This window comes from Solea solea, chromosome 2 (assembly GCF_958295425.1).
Source record: "Solea solea chromosome 2, fSolSol10.1, whole genome shotgun sequence".
NCBI classification, from domain to species: Eukaryota; Metazoa; Chordata; class Actinopteri; order Pleuronectiformes; family Soleidae; genus Solea; species Solea solea.
The window spans coordinates 19,942,266-19,967,150 of record NC_081135.1 but is presented as its reverse complement, the minus strand read 5'-3'; the positions used below and the strand labels follow the sequence as shown (position 1 = coordinate 19,967,150).

Here is a 24,885-nt window from a genome sequence, read left to right as displayed (position 1 = left end):
ACAACACTGTGCATTAGTTTCAGACAGGTGCACACAATAAATTAGCAGCTCTTTTACCTATATTGTATATCAGCTTATCTGATTGAATCCAGCCTGCTCAATCAGCTTTTGTATAACAACCGAGCACCTTAGCATGGTAATAGTATCATAATATTTTTTTAATATATAGGTGGTAATACCATCTTACTTGGTAATAATAATGGTAAGGATGTGGTAAGAAGGATATAATTGCACAAAGCAAGCCTTTTCTATGTTGATAATAGCATTAAAATGAGAAGAAATAATGGGACAAAAAGAAATCAAGGGACATTTAGAATAGATAAAAATGTGCGATTAATTGCGATGGTAATCACCATGAATTTTAAAATTAATTTGTCCATTGTTATTACGAAGGTATTACTCTGTGATTACTACAGAAACAAGATGGTATTAACATAATAATATAACATGCCAATGACACAATTATTACCACACTTTTGCCATATTGTTACCCTTACAGAAATATGAATATGCTGTGATATTACCTCTGTGTTGTTGGAATACTAATATGAAAAGAAAATATCCCATAAGGTGACATGTTACCTTATGGGTAACTCATGATACTCCCAGTACATTTCTTAAAATGCCAGTATAAACTAAGGCATCTGTAACATATTTTAACCAGTCGTCTTTTTCCAATAAAAATCTTTTGAAGCACTGCTGTGGTGATATGGCTTTTCAAAGACACCATAAAGCAGTGGAACCAAAAAACTGATTATCCTTTGCATCTGTTAAATATCTGTTTCGTTCTTTAAAATAACATCAAATGAATGGGATGAGGTTGACGTTTTTTTGGCTTGAGCTTTCCATTTCTTCCAGCACCTGGCTATAACAGAATCACACAGCTGAAGTGTCCATTTGCCAAGCCTCTCTTACATAAGCCCACAGAAAAGAAATGTGCTACTTCACTTACTGACCCTTCACCCACAGTTGAACCCAAGTAGTTTAAAATATGCAGAGGTATGTGTCTGTACACAACTGCAGAGTCACATGAGAGAAAAGGAGATTTCGTCAAACAGAATGTCAATAAAAGAAGAGGAAAGGATCTTCTGACATATTTGTCTCCTTATATAGCACCAGCATCATTCGGCTATGTTGTGGATAAATACATCCAGAATATCATTATACACACCGTTGCAAATGTTGCCATCATGTGAAGCACAGACCCAATCGTGGCACTCGCAGCGAGGCCCAAAGAACTTCCCTGGATCTGTGGCTGTGCAGATGCAGATACCACATTCACATTTGCCCCTCCCACTGCAAATCTTTCCATCGGGTGTGCGGCAGCGGCGCAGGGATGACTCTGTGGACAGTTTACACACACCACCTATCTGCCTGGGGAGAGAGAGAGGGACGGGTCAGTTGTTCTGCAGCTTTTATAAAATTGTGAGGTCAAAGACCATGTGTAGTACCACCTGTGACTCTTAAAACTACAAAATACCACATCTGAGCCAAAGTATTTTCCCTCAGATCTGGCAGCAGTGTCTTCATTTATACAAAACGTTTGAAGGAACACATTTAAAGGAAAAATAAATTACTATACAGTGGACATTATCAGACTGCTCAGCTTCACATTTGGTGGAGCATAACTCAGGACAGTTTCTGCTCCTCTAACTCGCTCTGTGAGATTTGTTTTATTTGGACGCTGTCAGACATTCTTTTCTTGCCTTATACTGATATTGGCCATGTGTCCAGTTTGAGATTTCAGACATTTCAGACATTTCAAACTATCAACACATAAAGAGTTTGTGACACTTCCATTAAAATGAAATACCCTGTACATTTGTGTTCTATGAGTCATCGGGAGGTTAGTAAATTCCATTTCACACTGGCTTCATCCATGAAAGTCTTGACCTTCTTTAGTGTGACTGAAATCGTTTGTCCAATAACCCATTGATCTATTGACCAAATCAAATCGAAATCTTTTTTTTTTAAATCACTAAAACCATCATTTCAGGTAAAGAACAACTAAGTAACATCAGGGGGAACAACAGAGGAGGTTCTTCCTCTTCCAGGACAGACAGATGTGCAGCCAAACACAACCTTGTCCCTGTTCTGTTGTATTTTATACTGCTGTCTCCTGATATTCATTAAGGAAATTGAAAAAGGCTACGTTAGCTATTAGCTTGTGCTGCTGCTGCTGCTGCTGCTGCTGCTGCTGCTGCTGCTGCTGGTGCTAGCATTGTCTGGTGTGCAGGATGATTCAGCCTCAGCCACAAGGGACTTTGTAATGACGGGTTATGTAATCCAGAAGATGCATGGCAAGGAAGACACTGATGGTGCTAATCTCCCCATTTTCAGGCGTCACTGTCCGTCTAACAGCAGCTTTTCTCTAGGTTTAACAGAGAAAGCAGAAAGTGTTGATTGTTTGATTAAATACCAGACGCTGATCACATCGGAAAGTACAAGTTTCCTGCACCTGCTGTTGAGATACCTGCACAGCCATCTCTTTTTACAGCTTGTTTCAAATTGGCTGGTGCTATCTTCGGAAACATAATGGCTGCACCAGAACAGTCTAAATGTGTATGCTAAATAACATCTGTGTGTTTTTTTTTATCTGGTTCATACAGGAAGTTTCATGCATATGATTCACTTTTCTCAGAAAGTCGAATTATATGCCTCAAACTATTGTGGTAAAGTACATTAGCAGTTTGTTCTTCCTGTTAGTTACTTTGACATATTTGCTTATCCAGAGGGATAAAACTGTGATAAAACCTTTTTTTTGTGCTTATTTTAACCATGAAAGGATGAGAATTTGTCCTGTAACTAAGTGTTTTTGCCCATTTTTCCTGAATATTTCCAACATCTGGCAGTTATTTACAATTTACTGTGTGTTAAAATACTGTTTTAACAATTTAAATTGAAGAAAAACAAAGAGGTTTACTTTGCGAGTTAAATTTGAAATTGGAACAGTTTAAAACATATTTACAATAACATTTGTCCCCCAATGCAAATACAGGCGACAAAAATTAAACTATATGCAGGTGTTCTTTCCACTCTCTCCTCTCTGAAAAATTGAAATTACCGTAATAAACACATTTTGGCTTTGACGGGGAACTTCTCAGCTTTCAGAAACCGTTGGAACTTTCAAAATAGCACAAACCGTCGCGTAACTACGGTGATGCAAAGTGCATTCATGCAAACATGTCGTCAGTGATATGCTGTGGTGTTAAAGGGTTAACTCAGAGTCATTGTTGTTTGTATTGTTCCTATTCAGTGTTCTCGACCTTTCATATACAGTGTCATATCCACTTTTTTAACGTTTAAATTGGTGATTTGGCTTAGCTTAGTTTTGTTGACCTGTTAACACAAAAATGTATACAAAACTAAACTTAATTCATAATAGGTTTGGCTTTTATCCATAAAAGATAACTTATATTGTGATGTTGTCTGGGCTTGTCTGGAGTATTACATGGACAAAGCTGCACAACCTTCATGACTGATCTACGATTTCATAGCATTTGTAGGTTAGTTAATGGAGTTTAGAGAAAAAAAAAATACTTTTTTGGTTTTCTTTCTTATTTTTAATTCAGTCTGTCAGTTTCTTTTCACCAAACCCATGACCACAAAAAAGTGTGATAACTTAAGTTTATTGTCAACTATGTGTCCTTCTAATGAAAATGAATGTTCTTAAGTTTCAAAAAGTGCTATGCAACTTTGAATCATAAGCTGTTACCTTAGTACTTGGTATGTAGCATTGTGACATTTGGCAAAGGCGTAAAGACACTGCACAACAAATGCAAGTTCAAACTGTAGGCATTCTTGAACTTTTCCATATTGCGCTCTTTAAATGTTGTCTTTGTCAGCAAAACTCTGCGCCTCCCCCTTCCCCCGTATCCTCCAGACTACCTTAAAATACATAAGAAAAACAAAGCTGTGTGGAAACTCACCTCACTGATTGTAACAAAGTGTCCTCCACAGTAGAGAGCAGAATCAGAAACACGGGCACTAACATGGACTGCACAAAAACCTCAGTGTGCATGTTTAAATCCCACAGAGACCTGAAGTAAAGTAGCTTAAAGGAATTTCCCCAAGCTTTCTCTCCCTAAACTGACAGGACAGGAGCACAGAGTGAGAGGGAAAAGAAAAGGAGAGTAGGAGAGAAAGAGCAGCAGGCTGGCCTGAACTGGCTCAGTCCCTTCAGAGGCCAACAGTCCTCTCCGTACAAGTGCCTTTGATTAGTCTTGACTCTCAGACACAGTCCTGGGCAAGAGCTGGAGTGGGGAAAACTGCCAGAATGAAAAGTTTAGTCACCAGTTTGAGATGTAATTAGAAGCAGATTGTTTCTTTTTTCTCTTTTTCCACTTCATTCTCCACACGATCTCTCTATGGCGCTGTATTCTAGTTTGCATGGGCCTTTTGATGTGCTCAAAAATGAGTGAAATCTTAATCAATGCTTGCACTTATACATCTTGAAGATATGTCATGATGTGTCATAGATATGTCATGACGTGCCACAGTTGGGACAGAATCCCATTCTGAATCAATGGCTGCGGACATACTATTATTAACATACAGTATGTGTCTTTTGAATCAATCCTTGCTGTGTGTGCTGTCAACACAATAACATATGTTGTCAAATTGCAGATGTAGTCTCATTACTCTGTACTCACAAAAACAAAAGTAAATCAGTGGTGACATGTATGTATGTTCTGTCTGACAAACCTGTTGCTGTGTTTGTTTTGTTTGGGGTTAATGTGCCACTGTTTTCATCTCACACACACACTGTGAGATGAAAACAGTGGCACATTACTAGGCATAGGCCTTAACGTAACCTGGCAATTTCCTTTCTATAATAAAGGTTCATCTATTGTCTTTCTGTTACATGTTGCAATGCTGATTTATTGGGGGCACAGCATCATTTGAACTGGAGGGACAATCTTGTGTCAAGAGCACACAGCAGGCTGATGTGGAAGGTGTACCTTTAATCCCGAAGAGACTCTTCACTGCCCTAAGCTGACCTGACAGCACTGTACTCAAATCAATAATTTATGAGCACTTCAGCCAGACATTCATGGAAAGTGTCACTGTGACTGTAAGGGAAAGAAAACTGTAGCATGCAGTCTCCATGTTTAGATTTAGACAAAAGAAGAAAACAATTTTTTTTTTAAAGTTTTCCTGCTCTAGCAAAGAAACAATAGTGATAACATATATGCAGTGTCATTTCATTTACTGTAGTACATACATACACATCACATTAAAGCAGATTTTAAAAGCAGAATATCACATTTTTAACAATTATTATTGCAATATTATGTGTTTATAGCTGAGCTCCTACAATTCATCATCACAACAGGAAACCCAGTCAGATCATGCAGCAACTTGAAATGTTGCCATGGAGATGGCTGCGCGCCTCCGTTGCACGAGCTGCTGCTGGTGGTGCTGTGTGGATGTTCTGCGCGCTCCCGCACTCTCCCTCACGACCACAACATAGCCGGAAAACAGCTGATGTCATGGACAGGACGAGACGCAGCAAATAAAGGAAACCCTCGTCTCGTAAGTGATTCAGCGTGTCTTCTTTTTCGCCGCTACACTTGTCTGTGTGTGTGTGTGTGTGTGTGTGTGTGTCATTGAACAAACAGCGGTTGTGCTAAAAGGATGCGACCGATGCTCGGTGCAGCTGCGCGCTAGCATGTTGGTTTTCCAGGAAGTGAAGAGATTATCATCCAGAGGAGTAGGCCTGGATGAGATATTGTCGTGTATCTGCCACTAACCACGGTGACAGGTTGTCACGTAACACGTCAGCTGAGCTTTGGACCGTATACTGGCCAAGAATCATGTTTGCATCCCGTGTTTCGCTTGTTTTTAAGCTAATAAGGCGGCCTAGCTCTCGTTTCCATAGTAACCTTGCCTCCGTCGATGTCATGAAGCACCATTATCGTTTATAGATTAATATATGATTAATATTAACATCCAGTTTGGCCGGTTGTGTGATGTTGACGTGGGTGATCATGTAGTTCCTCAAAAATGTTTTAGGATTTTCCCACTGAAACCTGCGAGGCCACAGTGGGTCATACCACACACCACAGTGGGTCACACCACATTGGGTCAGACCACAGTGGGTCAGCTGTGGGGCCTTTAAGTATCTAAGCTGCTCCTTCGCTTCGGGTATTGTTTTTTGTTTTGAAAGAAAATGACATTGATTTAAATCTTAAATCTAGACAATGTAAATGTGAAAATCCCTCTGCAGTGTTGGTATAATAATAAAATCTCATATTATAAGAAAACGTTCCAACATTATCAATTCATGATCATACACATTTGTTGGTTATCACACCGGTGTTTGAGTGAAATGTGAGAAAAGTCATTATCATGAGTGGATGATATTGAAACAATCACAAATTTGAATGGCAATACACTCTATCTGATGGGTTGATGGTTGGTCAGGACTGCAGGACAGCAGGCCATTCCATCCTTTGCATCCAAATTCTGGAGTTAGTCTCTGATAAACCCCGCTTTGTGGGGACGAGCATTGTCCTCTTGGTCCCACACTGTGGAGATATGGGATTGCCACTGGTTGCAGAATCTCATCTTTATATCTCTCTGCATTGAGATTGCCTCCAATGATGACAAGCCTTATTTTTCCAGTGAGGGAGATGCCACACTAGAGTCAATAGCATAATAAGCTGTTTGGTATTGGCAGAGAAGATTTGCCAAGTTTGTCATGGGCGCAAACCACATACTCAACTATGCTGCTCAACCCACAATGCATTTTCCTTATAAATGTGGCACCATTTAAAAGGGAAATAAACAGGCTTTCCAATGGTATAAGATTTATTGCCAAGAAGCATTGTTACAATGAATAAATAATCAACCAAACATATATTTCCTTGCTTAATTTATATGCTAAGCTTATATGTAATTATTTGCTTATTTACGCTTCAAACATACAGTATTTTGCAACATCAGCTAGTCTCTTATTATAGTTCTGTATAGGTCTCCACCATGTCCCTAAGGAAATATTTAGCTGTTTGGATCATTAGCTGCTAAATGCCGCTAAATGATCAGCCTGCTGCTGCCTCATTTGTGGACTGTAAAGCCAAACTAAATCACACAGAAATATCCCAAAAAAGCTCTGTAAAACTGCTGGAGACCAGTGGTCAGGTCAGGCCAGTTTGCATGAATACCTAAATCTCACTCTAGCCTATGGTGCAGAATTAAATCTGTCCTGTGTCCTTTTTAAATAGAAATGAATATCCCTTACATTCAAACCATTGCTAAATGAGCTAACACAATGTTGATCATTTTTTTTCTGTCTCTCTCAGAAAAGCTGTGTTCTGTTGTGGTGCCACTCTGCGACATTGCTGTGTTTCACAGAGGAAGTGATTTGTTGTACATAATGACCGACCTAGGGCGTAGCAATTATTAATCAAATCAAATTTCAAATCAAAATTGCAAACAATGCAATTAGCAAATTGGAAAGGCTGCAGTTTGATTTTTCTTTTCTTCATTGTTCAATTTTCTATGGAAATGGAAATGCAACAATTGATATCTGTTACATGTTGATCCATATCAGATCGCAATGACAATATCTGTCAGAAAAAATTACAATGTTTTTTTTTTTTTCCCAAATTGTTCACTCCTGAAACTGAAGGAGTGAAAACAAGTCAGTTTAACTGAAACAAGTCAAACAAGATGGCTGAAACCAGTTGAATATGGCTGAAATTGTGAAGAAGCACCCACGGGAGGTTTTAGAAGTGGATTCTAATGCTAAATCACATAGTTATTCAGCAGTTTGAAGGGATAAACACTTCTAACAACTGGGTAGTGATAGCGAAGGGGTAGGGCTGAACAGTTAATTGAAATTTTATCGAAAATGTTCAAATCGCAGGAGGCACAATATTTGTTAAAGCCAATATTTTAGATTAACTATTGCCTTGATCTCTACACATCTTATTCTACAGACTGAAGAGAGCATCTTTTTTTCTCACAGATCTGCACAAATAGCACACAGTAATCATTTCAAATATGTTTTTTGATTGAAAATGAGAATAAAGATGTAAAAATGACCATTCCCTCTGGTATCGTGAATCATATTGCATTTGTAATTCTTGTCAAAATAATCACAATTAGATATTTATTCAAAATCATTCAGCCCTACAAAGGGGAGGGGGAGGTGTGGGATCACCTAGGCCAGGGGTCACCAACGTGGCTCACTTCACTTCACCTCACTTGCATGTATCCATATGATCACTGAGTAAAATATCATTGAAATCATTTAAAAAAACTGTGATAATCGTTAGGAGTAAGAACTGGAATTAATGTGTATGCAATTGAATGCATAATATTCGTCATTTAAATGGTACATTGCATAAAATGTTAATATGGTAGGTCCTCCATATTATTCTCTACCCTTCAGGTAGCTCTCGGTCTCAAAAAGTAGAGTAGAGTGTTTTGGTAATAGACGTTACGCACTGGAGCTGTTGTCAGATTTGTTGGCTTTGTGACTAACTTTTGATTAACTTCCTGTTCATTGCTGCTGTCTGTAAGGATTCATCTCCTCCTCCTCCTCTCCACATCACCTTGTGAAGACATTGATATTCTCTAACTGGTTGTGTTCTTACTCTTGACTGGATAAAGTTTTGTGGGATACTCAGATTTACCTGCTGACCACTGAGAGACCCATGTCTCTGACCAGACACTCTGGATCTGTGATAGCTGTTGACTTATGGAGCAATCTATCACTCATTTCAATAAAAAGATTCTTTAAAGAATTGTATAAATGTTCTCCCCATAGCTACCAAACTTTTTTGTCAGCTGTAATCAAGACACGACCAAAGATCTTTCTTCAAGATTAAAACTTAAGCAAAGAAAGTTTATAGCCTTCAACACATACTCACAGTTACAATTAATCTGCCCAGTGATCACATCTTGCCCATGAGGAACATGTCCTTTTTCCAAATGGGAACGTAATTACGGTCTTTGCCACCTATACACCCACATAATAGCACTTAGACCCTGTAATTTTCTTTTCACTCTTCCTCAAGTCTCCATCTGCATATGTTAAGTGTAGCAATTACATGGGGAAATTGCTTCTAACTACATAGGTTTTATGGGATGGACAGTTTCTTTTCTTGGTAGGAGCATACAAAGCAACAAGGGTGATACAGCGGTATTGTTCAATCTGCATCGTCATGATCACTTTTCATTTTTAAAAGGTGAACAATTTTGGTCAAGTGAAAAAGTGAAAAAAGTTTTTGCTTTTAAGAATATCTTTAAATGACACCTGGAAACAGAAGAGTGCAAGTCACTTTGCCCCTTGAATTTATTCTATTTGATATCACAAGACAAAATAATGTAGTAAACACATTAAGGGTGTCTGTTGTCAACAAGGACTATTCTTGCAGATGTCTTTTCTACACGTTCATTGAGTTTCACTATGTGGTATTGAGCACATTTCATCAATGCTGATGCAAATCAGATTACCAACGTCTTTCATACTTGCGTTGGTGTTTGTGCTAATGTTATTAAAATGAGCAGCGGCATCTTTAGATTTATTATTCATAGTCATTTTTCTATCTTGCTAAAAAAGTGCTATACCCCATGTTCCTGTCCAGCCATGCAGGTAGTCATAGCTGTGGCTACCGCTGTTCCAATTTAATGGAGATAAATTAAATTTAGCTTGTGGTGTTTACTGAGAAATGACATTTGAATATTCTAACAGAAATATTTATTATTTATTTAATGTCCTGGGTAAGAAATCTTACTTAAGCAGTTTTCATTTAAAAATCTCATTGATGGTCTGATATACTGTATTTGTGAAAAGTCAACATTATAAGGGTATTTTTTTTTCGGGAAGAAAGCTTTTTTCAAATAAACTGAGTATGTCTTTGTATTATTAAAGCTAAGTTGGGTAGACCGTATCTATTGCATAGATATTGTATACTGTGTTCTGACGCTGTCCTTCGCAGCACTTGTGAATATCGCTCACCTTTTGTTATTGTTCTTATGACTGCTACCATTCACTGACCGCTGCCGCAGGACTTCCAGGCCTTTAGGAAATTCTCCTTTTTGCATCTCTCTCTGGTTGGTCTCTCCACCCCTCTGTGACCTGGGGATGAACGCACCAATGAGGAGTCTCACAGTGAGTCCTTTGGCCCTGCTCACTCCACCCCATCTTCTTCTTTTTCCACGACACCTCAGCCAATCACTCACTGACTCACTCCCTCACTCACTCAGAGTGTGTTGCATATATGCCTTGATGTCAGACGTGGTGGGCATTCCTGTCTCTATGAGCGTACTGTAGATGTGGGTAGTGTACTGTACACCATATAAGCCATAATGTTGACTAACTGTTGTGTGTTATTTACAGGGTATGCCTGATCGCATGTTATGTGCAGTGCTGGAGCAATTTCAGCTTTACTTTTCCCTTTGGTATGTGCGCTTTGTCTCCATTCAGAGTGTCATTTTTCTTGTGTTCTTAAGTTGAAACGGCCTGTACAGTCAGTTTTCTTTTCTTGCATAAACATATACACACAATCACACCCACACAAACAGGGACACTCACGCCAAGTGTCCCAACTCACACTGTACAGTAGGTTACACAGCTTAATCCGCTGGTGCCTTGGTGTTCAGTACGGTAAAGATCATGTGGGATCTTTTTGAATGGTAAGTCACTGGAGCTGTTCCAATGTGAATACACTCGTCCTGTGTTCCATGTGTGCTACGTTGTGTATCACGGTGGCCATTCAACAATGCAGCACATGTTTGATTTCAAAGTAAACACCTCTGTTCTGGCAATTCAAGTCAGGGTAGCTTACTTTACACAGCATACTTAAGCTTAATGCTACCTTTAATTACACTCAGAAGCCATTATTGACACCCAGCTTATTTAATACCTATTTACATAATATTAAAACCATTCTTTGTACAGTTCTTCACTTGTAGAAGTATGTTAATATGGCCAAACATGACAATTCAAGGGCCTCGCCCCTGAGTATGCAATCATATAGGCTATTAAACCAACATATTTAGTCTATAGTCCCAATGATTGGACAAAAGTGGTACTGCCACTGCCCAGACTTGGATGCTGCCAGTGTTCCACTGTACCTCATTTCGCTTTGGTCACAGTGTGGTCTGCCTTTCTCTCTGTCAGATTCATTCTCTGTATAGCACGGCAAGCCCCAGCATGCTAAAGAGGAAACAGAGCTCCCGGGTCGAGGCCCAACCCATGACCGACTTTGGGCCGGATGAGACCCTGGCAGACAGTGCCGATATCTTCTGGATCAACAAACCAGTGAGTTTACTGAAATAAAATCCTGCGTTATCATCTCTGTTCCATCTATGTCATTGATGGAGATAATAAAACCAAAACATCATGGCAGAATGTGTTATTCTTTCATCTTTTGCCCCCTTCTTGCAGTGGGTGCACTCTCTGCTGCGAGCCTGTGCCATCATCAGTGTCATATCTGTGTGCATGAACACCCCCAAGACATTCGAGCATTACCCCCCACTGCAGTATGTGACATTCACCCTGGACACACTGCTCATGTTCCTCTACACAGCCGAGATGATCGCCAAGATGCACATCAGAGGAATCATCAAGGTAGCTATTGACGTAGTCACATGCAGCACATGACGAAAAATGATAATGTTTTTAGTGTATCTAACAATATAATAAAAAGTTAGAGCTCAGTAGGGAACAGAAATGATGTTTGGGTGAGCTGGAACAAAAGACACATTTAAAAGACATGATGAATTTCAGTGAGTAAATGGTTTCAGCTGTTTTGTGGTTTGATGGGAAAATTTAATGCTATTGGTTTTTTTTGTCATATTTTAGTGTTTGTTAGATTTAGGAGGACGTTTTCAAAATAAAATTATACACAGAGGACATGAAGTACTGAACTGTTTTAGCTAAGACTGTCACTGCCAAAATGGAGTGGGCCACTGACAAAGCTTTCACACACAACATTCATAGAACACCCTTAAAGTTTGCACGCATATCAGCTTACGACAATGGAGGTAGATGGTAATAGAGACAAGCCGAATGGAGAGACAATGGGGTCAATTTGTAACATTGCTGGTTATTATCACTGAAATAGTAAAGGCCATATTGACCATATGCTGGGCTGTATTCTAAGTCCATGATATTCACAAGTGTGGCCTTTTTGTTCCACTCCAGACTCCACTTCAAATTCAATGTCAGTGGTTGTATTGAGCCGCAAATTCCAATGAATAAACACAATTCAAATTTGAGGTAGAAGGATAGCATTCTCTCGAAGCATCCAAGAACAGACAGCTGGCAGATGAAAGGCCCATAATTACTACCATAAAAACTGTGGACAACTTAATTGGCAAATCAAGGATAACAAGCAGGGAGGCACTGGAGGACACAGAATTAGAATCAACAGTGCAAGAAAAAAAACATAAAAACTGAAACATTTAATCGTCATTCTCTTTTAGTTTTGCTTTGTTCTCGAAAAAAGCAGATTGCTTGTTTTCCCATGAAAGTTAGGTAAAACCGCATCCTCGCCAAATTACACATGTCAAAGTTTTAGGTCATTTGCATTTCAAAGTGTTCCAGAGTGGATATATTCACTATGTCAATAACTTTGATTGACACCTGGAAGTTGTATTTTCTGGCTAGTTATTTAAAGTGTCTATGCAAAGCACACATTCCACATGGTGTGCTGAGGTAATTGCATGCTTTTGTTCTCATCAGCGTGTAATCAAACATGGTCCTTATCTGTTGAGGGTTTCAGAACACGTATTCCTATTTGCAGCCTTTCCTCCCCTTCAGAACCCTTCTCTCTCTCTGACAGTTGTAATTAAGCATTCCCATTTTTGCTGACCTTATGATGGGTTGTTCACATGTCAGCGGCTTAATAGTGTGTTTTTATCAAGTTGGAAACATTTGGTGTTATTCTTTGAATATTGGGGTGTGATTTTTTTTTTTTTAACACAAACACTTTCTTTCTATCACAGAAAAAGCTTTTTTCTGTCTGATTTTTTGGAAGATTTCGGCTGACACTTATTATGTGCAATTTCAGAACTGCCAAGACTAGCATGAAAAGCCTGAAGGATGTTTTGTACTCGGTGGAATACATAAGCTTTCTTTGTTTTCACTTGTGTTCATTTTTCCTTCTCTCCTGGCTCTTTTACGCCCCTCTGTTTCTCACTGCAAGTGTGTCCTCTCCACAGGGGGATAACTCGTATGTGAAAGATCGCTGGTGTATGTTTGATGGATTCATGGTATTTTTTATCTGGGTGTCCCTGGTGCTGCAGGTATAATGCAACATTATTATTTTTCATTTTATCCAATCTTTTTCTCCTGCAACTTTTTGCGCAGCTTGACACAAAAACGATTTATTGCTGTAGCTGGTGTGATCATCTGTTTCTCTTGTTTTAGGTGTTTGAAATAGCAGAGCTTGTAGATCAGATGTCTCCATGGGGTATGTTGAGAATCCCCCGGGCGCTGATTATGATCCGGGCCTTCAGGATCTACTTCCGCTTCGAACTTCCTCGCTCCCGCATCACCAACATTCTCAAGTACAATATTGTGGTTCTTCAAATGTACAGTTTTTACATGAAAATATGGCATTTGACTTAACGTCTCTGGCCACTCTTCTTCTTTGCAGGCGATCTGGGGAACAGATCTGGAGTGTATCCATCTTCCTGCTGTTTTTTCTTCTGCTCTATGGAATTTTGGGTGTTCAGATGTTTGGAACGTTCAACCATCACTGTGTTACTAATGATACACAGAAAAAGTACAATTTCTTCATTTCTTTCAGTATTTAAGTACAACATTGCCTTTTTGTAGTGTTTTCTCATTAGATCTTCATCATTGTTGAAATGCAGTCATTTGAAGCTTCTTTACTAAGCTGTGTTAGCTGTGTTATTTTAGAAATATTGCATTTCACTTTGGAATTGATGTGGTGCTGCTGTATGCCCTTGACACAAAGTCAAAGCTCACTATCTTTTCACACTCAGTTTTTGTGGGAATTGGGAAAACCAGAGGGAGAGACAGGAACTATTTAAAATTTGTGAACAAAGTAGGCATGATTTTTGCAATTGACCTCATTACTGTCTAATCCACAAGAATGTGAATAATGTGCATAGATTCATGCAACATGTAAGTTGCATTTCTCACTGTGACATTACAGTCTTGTGTGTTTGTCATTGAGCAAATTGTAGGAACTTAGATTTTCAAATTTGCTAAATTCATTCATTCATTATTTTTTTCAGAAACAATCATGAATATCACTAATGTCTTTGACTCACCCATATATTAATGTCACTTTCATACTGGAGATTTGGGATCTCATTAGATGATTAGTTTACCTCCGGCATCAAGAAAAGTGAATTATTTGATAAGACACACTGGTGTTATTGAGCCCAGTATAATTAGCATTATTGAGATTCACTACTATGCCTCTGATTGGCCTTTGTGATAGAGCAATAAATTATCCCTTCTGATCCTTTACCCCTTAATAAACAATTTAAATGAATGTCTGGGCAGGCAATCTGAAGGCATTCATTTTCATTAGTGAGATCAAGCAGATCCTGGAATAACACCTGTGGCTAAATGGCAGGGAGACAAAGAAAAGAGACAGAGCAGCACGTCTATGGATTATGTAACCTAGGAACGTCACATTAGCTGCGATACTAAAGTTATCTCTATCCTACGCAACCTGTGTTTTCATTTTTATGTGTGTGTTACTGTGTATATTGTTTCCATTAGTGTCATTTGACATAACATTATAATGCTTCTTTTCTTTGGTCAGTAATGTGTCATGGAACAACTTGGCAATCCCAGATACCCATTGCTCTCCTGATGGAGAAGGTTACCAGTGTCCTTATGGGTTCAAATGCATGGACCTCGAAGAGCTGGGCCTCAGCCGACAGGAGCTTGGTTATAGTGGCTTCAATGAGCTAGGTATAAACTACAATGTACAGAAACATACATGCAGTTTTACAGTTTTAAAATGTTCACTTCATGCAGACTTGTAGAATTAAAGCGGCGTGATGTACATTGAGTCTCGCACTGCTGCTCTAATCCAGTGTCAGTGCACATTGCCAGTGCACATAATAGATAGATAGCCATGAAGGAGACTTGGAGCTTGAAAATAAGCAGTAATTCATTAAGTCATTACGCACTGGAATATGGCCCATTTGTATGAAGTATATGCAGCCCAAAATGTGTGGGTTAAATGCTCTCATCTCCATACTTTATAAATATTCATGTCGGTTCTACAAGTATATTATAGAGAAGTCTCCTCTCTGTTTATATAAACAATCTCACTTATGGGAATGAATCGAACCTGAAGTAACACGCTGATTCCCCCCCCATCAAAAACTTGTTCTGTAACCCACATGCTCCAACTCAAAACATGATTATAAGGTTCAACAACTACATGTTGTGTTTTTTTTGTGAGATATAGTATATACTGAATTGTTGTCAGCTGAAAGTGGTCGAATGCAATCAGGAGCTTTATGTATGCAGAGAAAAGAACCACTAATCTGTCAGTCTTTCAAATGGCAAACAGTCAGCATAAATAAATATGAAAAGTTGTTGCTTCTCCTAATGAAATAATCATTGGCTGGATGTTAAATGTACTCTCAGTTCATTTGCAAAGAGTATGTCAACCACAAAAGAGCCTAAAGTTCAATTTTGTAGCTCAGCCAACTACATTTATTAGCTTGATCTGGATACGTTTGCTGGTGACAGTGACAAAGACATGCAATAAAGAACAGTTGATCAGATTAATGACCTGCCAAGCAGTTCAAATTCAGAGTCCTGTCATTATAGAGGTGGGACCGGCTGACATTCTGCATTTCTCATATTTTCACAATGTACATTTTGTTACAGCTTAAAAGAAGCTCTGCATAAAGTGTCTGTAGTCTCTAATTGGTGGGGATGTCAAATAGTGGCAGTTTTTACAATAGCGATCTTTGGTGTGCATCTCATTTCACATGTCTCCTTTTGTTATTTCTCTCTTTGTTTAGGTACAAGTATATTCACTGTATATGAGGCTGCATCACAGGAAGGCTGGGTGTTCCTTATGTATAGAGCCATCGACAGTTTCCCTCGCTGGCGCTCCTACTTCTACTTTATAACTCTCATTTTCTTCCTGGCATGGCTTGTAAAGGTTAGAGCCAATCTCTCTCCTCTGCACTTTTCATTACTTTGAGCTCCTATGTTATGGCACCTGGGGTAGTTTAACAACAAAAGGACCCGGCCAATTGACATAATCCTCTCGCACTTTCTCTTTTTCTTTCTCAGAATGTGTTCATAGCTGTCATCATTGAGACGTTTGCTGAAATCAGAGTCCAGTTTCAGCAGATGTGGGGGTCCAGGAGCAGTACAACCTCTACTGCTACAACACAGGTACAACAATCAGTCTCAGAGCTGAGGCCAAAGATAGAGCCACCAAATGTCACATTTACAACTTATACAAAAATAATAAACTTGATGGTATGATTCTGAAGCATCCTTTAATGCCAACTTCCTTCAAAGCATTATGGAGGAGGCCGGACAACTATTGAAGTGTGAACTGTTTTCATTACTGTTATACCTTCAGTATTTGAAAATATACATTTTATCAGGTACACTTAATGTACACCAATGCGTAGGACATCTAATAATGTGAAGCACTGCGCGTGGGCTTCTGTTGCTCTAGCCCATCTGCTTCATTGTGTTGTGAGTTCAGACAGTTCAGAATTTACTCAAGCCTTCAACCAGGCTTTTTTTTTACCTTCATTCTTTCATTCTTCCTCATTCTGATGCCCAGTTTGAACTTCAGCAGGTCATCTTGTCCATGTCTACATGCCTCGATGCCTTAAACTGCTGCCATGTGATTGACTGAATGGGTATTTTGGTCACTTGGTAAAAGGATATAAAGATATATAACAAACAATTGAATAGGTGCACTGTAATACAGTGGTTGGTGAGTGTAATACCGCTCTGAAATTTGTGAAACTATAAACTATTATTAGTGTCATCATGGAAAACAGGCTTGCACCTCTTTCATGCACATACAGCTATGACCTTGAAAACAAAAGGCCTTTCATGCTCTTATCAAAATTAATTGTAATAGACATTGTCATGCCCCAATCTTTATCTTGGAGGTAAAAACTAATTAGCTGTGGTGTAACACTTAACTGTCAGTCACTGAAGCTGAAACAATATGTTGCCTACTCTGCTTTCCCTAGAGGGGGAGGCTGGTACAAGGTAACCCTGAGAGACGCAACCCATGCCACATTTCCTATTCCTTGACTTTGCTGTGTCGCCTCTTGATTATTGAGGCTTTTAGTAGAGATTAGGCTGTTAAGTGATGCAGATAAAATGGCAATGGATTAAAAGTCACTTTGGTTTCATTAGATCAGGCTTTTTCTTCCCTTTGTTGATTAGCAGATTTATAATTAAGGTCTGAAAATGAAGATGAACTACATTGAGATCTACTTTCGTTTGCCTGTTTTGATTTTTAAATAAATCAACCCCCGTGTGTTTGACATTCAGGCTGTAGATATTATTCTCTTTGTCATGTCATATTAAAACGCAGGATTAAAGCTGAGCATAGAGAGCCCTGTTCTCGGCTTAGATTTGATAGAATGTGACAGGTGTAAGACAAAAAAGTGCATCAAAGGGGCAGAAAAGGTGTCAAGTAAAAGAGTAGAATAACTAAAGAGGCAGAGTGGTTGAAAAATGTCTGCGTGTAAAAAGCAAGCAGGGGCCTTCGAAGTTCATTTGGCTCTCTAGGGTGCACTGGATGTACATTTCAGAGCCAATTAATGGTGCAGTGATTTAAATTCCCATGTGAACGTAGAAGTTCCAAGTGAACATAAAAGGACAGTCATTTAAAATAATTAAAATCCAGTCTGTGGCTTCTACTGAGTCATTCACCCAAAAGTTCACTTATTGGCACTTATTATGCACGTATTAGCTATTCTGTGAATGTATGAATGCTTCGTTTGTAGTGGCAGACTTCATCCGCGATTCTTTACTGACTTTGGTATTCAGCTGACATTTTCTCTAGCCCTACCAGCAGGTCAAACCTCATTCTGAGATGATGAATCCTAATGCTGTGGGTGATATCCTGACTTTTATTCAAGAAGCACTAGTGTGAGGCTGACATTGTACTTTCATTTAAAGCTGTTAAATAGATATATTTTTTTTATATTTATTAGATAATTTTTCTTGGTATCTACATTCATATCATTTGCCTTTGATACTTCATTTAGTGCCATCGTCAGGTCATGTTAGTTTTACGACTAAATATGTGAAAACAAAAATAATTCCTGTCAGCTTCAGCTGTACACTGTACTGTTTACACTTGATTGTGCCAACTGCGAACTTCAATGGCTTTGTAAATCCTCTGTCAAGTTCACTTAGTTTATTTTGTAGTGAATGACATTATATTTTGCAACTAGTTAATGCTTACTAATGACTACATTTATGTCTTAGAAGAATGGTTGATATTCACAAATGAACCAGCTGTCTTGTGAGTTTGAATGTCTCTGCTGTGATCTTGGTTTGTTTCATATTTCTAGTGTTAGGCCCTTAGGCGTACGCAGTGTATTTAGTCATTCTTCTGCCATTTTTGTGTGGGTATGAATTTTTGTATATGATGCCTTTGGCTTTTTTGTGGCCCCAAATGTTTTATGATGATGCTGCCAAAGGCTGGATGTGTGTGTTTGAGTTAGATCCAATACGTTTTCTTTTTTTGTCTCTGTGCCCCTCATGTACTGTCCTTGTGTCACAGATGTTCCATGAAGACGCTGCTGGGGGATGGCAGCTCGTAGCTGTGGATGTCAACAAACCACATGGCCGAGCGCCTGCTTGCCTCCAGGTAAACACACTACATTATAATTATGCTGTTGGTGTTAAGTCTCTTTCTTTCACCAACCAATCTGTTTTTTTCATTTCTTCTCTGCATTCATTAGCCCATATGACTGCAATAACCATAACATAAAGGCCTAACCCCAACCCTAACCCTAGTAAAATTTAATGCAATACATAAATCTAAGGCCTCATTTATACCATGTTCCTCAGCGCATACTAAGTTTTCAGTTGTCTTCACACACTATTCTTCACCCGGCTCTCTTCATTACACTGTAACACCCTGACTGGTATATCCTTCTGTCAACTTGTTTATTTTGAATCTATATTTCTGGTAGTTTTTCTTTCTTATTTAATTGATGATGGTGAGTTAATTCAAGATGATATTTTAAACTTTCTTCAACTGAGAGGATAATTGGATAATAATGAAAGAAGAGCAACACAAGGACATTTTTTTGGTCCAGTGCATGACAAGTTTATAGGCGACATGAAAGGGAAGTGTCGATCACCCCATTTATCTGTCCAATCATTTAACACCGATAAAACGTGTCAGTACATGGAGTGTAAATTGGGCTTAAGTGTAAAACCAAGTCTTCACCCTCAAAAAGCCCTTTGATATTGTAAGGATAAGGCAAAGGGTCCTCACAAAAACACCTTTGTACGTGACTTGTTCCATTTTGATTGAAACGTCTGTTGGTGCTAAAATGCACTGCACTATTAGAGAATCTGTAAACTACATCCATTTAACAAATGCCCCATGTGCACACAGGATCACCTCATTGTTTCATCATTTGTCTTCTCTTCAATGTCTGTGACAAACGACCGAGTGATGGGATTTTAAATGAGGGGAGGCTCATGTTTGATGTATAGAGGTGCGCTAATGATGTTGCCCCAGTGATGGATGAGTTTTAAATGACATCTACACGATGGACCCCACTGTTGCCTTGTGGTCATTGTGATCCAAACGGTTGGGCTTTAAAGATAAGCTGAAAGCAGCAGGCATTGCTTACAGCTGGCCCACTGTTGATAGTGTGGTGGTGTGAAAGGCTGGACTCTAGCTGTGAGAGAGTCTACAGCTATGAGAGAGAGCTGTCAACAAACTCTCACGAAGGAAATGCTATTCTAAGGATGAGCTTCGAAAGAGAAACTCACAAACAGAGCGAGGAAGAGAGAGCACATGAAAAATGGAGAGATGGGGTGAAGGAGAAGTGAAATATGAAGTATTCCTATGAAAGCGGCATGTCTCCCAGAGCCTCATCATCAGTGAGAAGAAAGATTTAGATTGAGGGGTAACCAGAGGGATAAACATGGCTGACTTCCCTCTGAGCCCCATTCTCCCTCCTTCTGCCTCATTCCCTTATACCAGAATAGCTATTATCATCTTCAATTGCCAACAGGAAGACCATGTCTGAGACTATGAAGGGATACCAGATTGACTGAGGGTGACATGAGGCCAGGTTGAGCGCATCAAAAGCATCAAGTAAAAAAACTAAATTCGGCTTCCTCCAAGTGGTGTTTGCAATACGGAACCAAAAACACATGTTTTGAAAGACATCCCCATTTGAGATGCAAAGCCTTAAGGATGCCAACTGTGAGGCAGACTTGGACCAAGGTGTGCAATGTTTTAGTGGGTCAACTCGCACTTCAATCACTTCAGCTCTGGGTAATGGCCCAGAAAATTTGATGGATGCCTCCTGTCACATGAAAAGCAACATAGAAGGAGAGAAATATAGGAAGGTATAATCACCTTTTTGTTCATTCTTCATAATAATGCCAGGGGAGTATATTTCGGAGTAAGACCATGCACACTACGTTTTTCAGTGATGTGGAGTTTCAGAGAGGGACAAAATGAAATTTTTGTGTTTTGTAATACAAAAACAATTCAAAGTGGTTAAAGGTCCAATTTGTAACCTTTGGGAGGGTTTATTGGCAGAAATGTAATATCCCATTCCTGAGTATGATTGTATAAAGGGCATAATTGCTTTAAAATAAAATGTTTTAGAATATAGAATATGTACTTTCTTACACACTGGACCTTTAAACGATACGACAAAGCTAAATGTGTGAATACTATTGAATGGTGTGCCTAAATTATAATTTTGACAGAAAAAAAATTGGTTAAGATATTGTTATGGATTTATATAAATCATGTCAGATATCAGCAAGCTTTTGGTGACATTTGAGAACACAGGAAGAAACTTTTACAACCAGCCTGAAATCTCTCCTCACTAAAATTAGCTGGTCGAACATCATCATGGAGCTCAGGGACAATGTTACTGTGGTTATTATTTTGTGTCTTTTACTTTGGGCCCCTCTCTTTATCACAAACAGTTATGGCTTGCAGCTATGGTAACGGCTGCCAAATGAATGTGTGTCATAGTGTTGCACTGTAAATGATGCAGGAATTTGCATTGCTGCCAGAAATGAAGCAGATAAAGAAGAAATTAAAGTGTTCACTTGGGTCTTGCATTCCAACTGATGCTGATCGGAGCCGAAGCCGAGTCATTTGCCCCTGGGAGTGAGTGCTGATTTAACACATTCCCACGATCAAAAGCCCTTTGAAACTTTGCATTTAAAGGAGTTTTTTGACCAGTGGGGGATATGTTAAAAGTGTGGGAAGTCTACTTTGACTGGTTGGGGTGAGAGGAGGAAAATGTAGGTAGGGTGGAGAGATGAGTGGAAAATGAGGGAGAACTAGAGAGTGAGAAAGGGAGAGGGAGACCAGGAACATAGTGTCCCCCTGTGGTATAATAGGACATGTCATATTACGGTGCTATCATTTTTCTGATTAATGACGGATATCCTCTTGCTTTCTTTCTGCAAAGCTTCACCAAACACCTTATTTCATTGCTTTTTCACCCATATCAGAATGAAGCTGTGCTTGAGAGATGAGTAGACAGGTAGAGTGAAGACAGGCAGTTTAGATCCAGCCTGCAGGGCCATCTGTGAGTGCAGGAGAAGTGAAGTGTGAGTTTCTGTTCTGCTCTGCCTGGCTCAAGAGTAATTGGCCATCAAATGATTAAAATGTTTCAGTGCTGGCAGGTGGGTGCTATCTACAGACAGGCGGCCTGTGTGTTTCCTGCTGGTGGCTCACCCGTTGCTGTCAGACTGTCTTTTAAACCACCTGTATGTGTCTGGTCAGGCCTTTGTGTGCCACACTGTCAGCTTGTTGATCTGCCCGTGTTGATGTGTATCCATTTGTGCATGTGGGTGGGTCAGTCTGGGTCCAACAGGCTGGAGCCATTGGAGATAACACATAATTGATTAACCACCTGCTCTTTTTGGAGCCAGGGTGGAAAGTTTCCTCTCCAGAAAGCCTACAAACCAAAATAGCTCTTAAAGCAGGAGAATCTCTTCTTACCTTTCCCAGTCTGTCATTTGATTTTCAGTGTTTTTTTTAATCCCATGATAATCCTCAACACAGTTTTATGTTTGATTTTGACCCATTCATGTACCCAGTAACCATTACTTGTCGGCGGATGTGGCCAGTATTGGTGGTAGTCCTTTCTTTCTCCATTTGAAGGCATGATGGCTCATGAACATCTTTTAACTTGCTTGCTTTTCTACCAAGAGTTACATAAGAAAGTTATTACCACAGTTAAATATGAAACTAGACCCAGCAGCCTGTTAGCCTGTTTGGCATTAAGACTAGAAAGGAACAAGGCACTGGTTGCCAAGTTTTGTCCAGAAGAAGTAAATACGAAACCAATGCTTTAACCTTTATGCGGTTAAACAATTTGTAATCCCCAGAGACTGTAGGAAGTCACTGCACACATTGAAAGGATATGTGCAACCTGTGATTTTGTTTTAACTTCATGCATTATTCTGTTTATAGACACGTTTAGCAATAAATAAAACATTTATTGTTAGTATCTTTGGACTGTACATTTGAAGGAAGCAAAGGTACTTGTTTACCCATTGAAAACGGTCTTTAGGTAAAACAAAGCTGCCAAGCTAAAGTTCCTGCCTCCAGGTTCATACTTATTAGAAATACTCACTGGTATCAGTATTCTCCACGTCATGTCACACATGTATTTCTGCTTACTCTAGCATTAAACATTTTTATTGTCAGAAGCTTCATCATCTGCACTTAAAATCTGATGCCTAGGTCTGTGGGACTCGATTTACGAGAGGATTATCACAAATGTCATTTATTTATTAATGTCAAAATCCTGCTTATATAATGTCTCATTTATCCCACTACACTGTCTTTGCATTTCACTAAATTATTTGTAAGGGGTTTGTAAATGCTCAAACTTGAGTTTCTCAGTTTGCTCTTATGGTAGCCCTCTGTAGACCAGTGGAGGTTAATGAAGCATCCTGTTCCTCTCCCCATAGACCTGGTCCACTCATTAGCCTCTGGCGCACCACAATGCCATAATTACACTGCAGATTGGAGCTTTGGCTATAAGCAAAAGTAGAAGGTGACACTTCATAGAACTGCATCCCACTGGGTGGAAAAAATAACATATTTAATATGCTACAAAGACTAACCTCACATAAAAGCAAAGAAACTGTGGGATTTCCATTTAAAAATAATCAAAATAGAAGTGACCTCTAAGAACGGGTCGGGAAGCTATGATAAATGCTACCTACTTTAAGTAATCCTGCAGGATCATGTGATTAATTTAGCATTGCCTCTTTGGCAATGAGGGGCTAATGCTACTTACTCCCCCTGCATTAGCTCTCTGGTCACAGAGCTAAATACAGAGTGATGGATAACCCAGTGCTTTACTGGGGGGTAGCGAGGTCCAATGAATAGAACACTTTTTTTTTTACCCGCTCCCTCGCAAGCCAGAGGTTATTGATTCTCAGAGACACTCCTTTCCCCTTTGCCTCTGAACTCTGCCTTGTGGAGCTTCCCAGTGACAATACTCGTATCATTTTAAGCTCACACACACACACAACATGTCAAGGTTAAGGTCAGTTTGTCTTTGTGTGGAAGGAGAACAAGGGCAGAAAGCAAAGATAAATTGCTCAGTGCAAAAGAGGGAAGAGGAATGGAATCCCAGTTAGAATATTATTTTAGACGGTGACAAAGAGAGAGGAGAAGAAAAAAAGATGGGCTGTTGCCGGGCAGACCTACATGTATAATTCAAAGAGGAAAGTGAAGAAGCTGTGACCATTCCTGTAAGATCTACATTCTTAGACGGAACAGTGCGAATGCTCCAGGTTGTTTCCTCTGTCTAGACAGCAATCCTATTGTGATACTTGCTAAAAATTAAATAAAACAAAAGTCTAGAGGGAAGATCCAGGGAGGAATTGGAGGCATGGGCGGAAAAGCACAGCAGATATTATTAAGAGTAGGAGGGTGCAGACAGGCAGACCATCATGTTTTATTAAGAGCTGTTTTCCAGCCAAAGACATGACTCAGCCTGCTCTAGTCAGGGCCATAAGAAGTGAAAGGACTCCCACTTTGTTAGATCCTCAAACTAGCAAGATTTTACACGCCCACTCCTGTCAAAATCTATAAATCTGTGTTCATACCAAACAAATATACGCTGCACTGCCTGCCAGTTTCACTGTAGATTTCTATATCTGCATGATTCCTGTTAAGCAAATTTTTATTCAGAGTGAAAAAATGCACTACATAGTGAAAAATGAAGACCCTTGATAAAACCCTGATTATTGCCATTTGTTTATTTTGTTGTGCAACAAATGGCAGTTCAAAAACCAAATAGATAAGTCAAGTGAAGCAGCCTTTAATACCACTCAGTTTTTCCCTAATCTCGGTAAACAGGAGAGAGGAAACTGTAGCGGGAGCTTGTGCCAGAACATGGCCCATCCCGTTGGAGGCAATTCCTGTGTGAATACAGTTTTGTTCTGCCAGCTATGTGCACATGTGCTGCACTCTTCTCATGCACCAGTTGGAAGAGTTTGTCCTCCTTGGCAGCGTGAGTGAACAGACGGTGCATGAGGATGCAGTCATTTGTCTGTCAGTCTGCCTATCTGTCATGCTTGTATTATGGTTTCCATCACTGGACGTGTATGATGCATATCCCATCCTCCACTTGATCAGTAGGCCTATTCACAGTGCACCTTGTTTGGCCATCCTTCAAAGTCACAGC

The 24,885-nt window shown here is 39.4% G+C and overlaps 2 protein-coding genes across 6 annotated transcripts in view; one reads left to right on the top strand and one right to left on the bottom strand.

The window, feature by feature from the left end:
• itgbl1 (integrin, beta-like 1) overlaps positions 1 to 4,217 on the bottom strand; it is a 38,993-nt gene extending 34,776 nt beyond the window's left edge. Inside the window, exons 1-2 of the mRNA XM_058618024.1 lie at positions 3,930 to 4,217; positions 1,172 to 1,374 (exon numbers count right to left, since the gene is read on the bottom strand). Of these exons, the coding sequence (XP_058474007.1) occupies positions 1,172 to 1,374; positions 3,930 to 4,021 (295 nt within the window). The 5' untranslated portion in view covers positions 4,022 to 4,217. The remainder of the gene's footprint in view (positions 1 to 1,171; positions 1,375 to 3,929) is intronic.
• A 1,204-nt stretch (positions 4,218 to 5,421) lies between these two features.
• The window catches only part of nalcn (sodium leak channel, non-selective), a 63,890-nt gene continuing 44,426 nt past the window's right edge, over positions 5,422 to 24,885 (top strand). The window contains exons 1-12 of one of the 5 annotated variants that reach the window (XM_058622399.1): positions 5,444 to 5,535; positions 10,021 to 10,123; positions 10,352 to 10,413; positions 11,135 to 11,275; positions 11,402 to 11,584; positions 13,180 to 13,263; positions 13,388 to 13,527; positions 13,617 to 13,745; positions 14,763 to 14,914; positions 15,985 to 16,127; positions 16,262 to 16,366; positions 18,741 to 18,827. In XM_058622399.1, coding sequence (XP_058478382.1) covers positions 10,372 to 10,413; positions 11,135 to 11,275; positions 11,402 to 11,584; positions 13,180 to 13,263; positions 13,388 to 13,527; positions 13,617 to 13,745; positions 14,763 to 14,914; positions 15,985 to 16,127; positions 16,262 to 16,366; positions 18,741 to 18,827 — 1,206 coding nt within the window. In that variant the 5' untranslated portion in view covers positions 5,444 to 5,535; positions 10,021 to 10,123; positions 10,352 to 10,371. The other 4 variants (XM_058622401.1, XM_058622400.1, XM_058622398.1 and 1 more) reach the window with 4 other exon arrangements.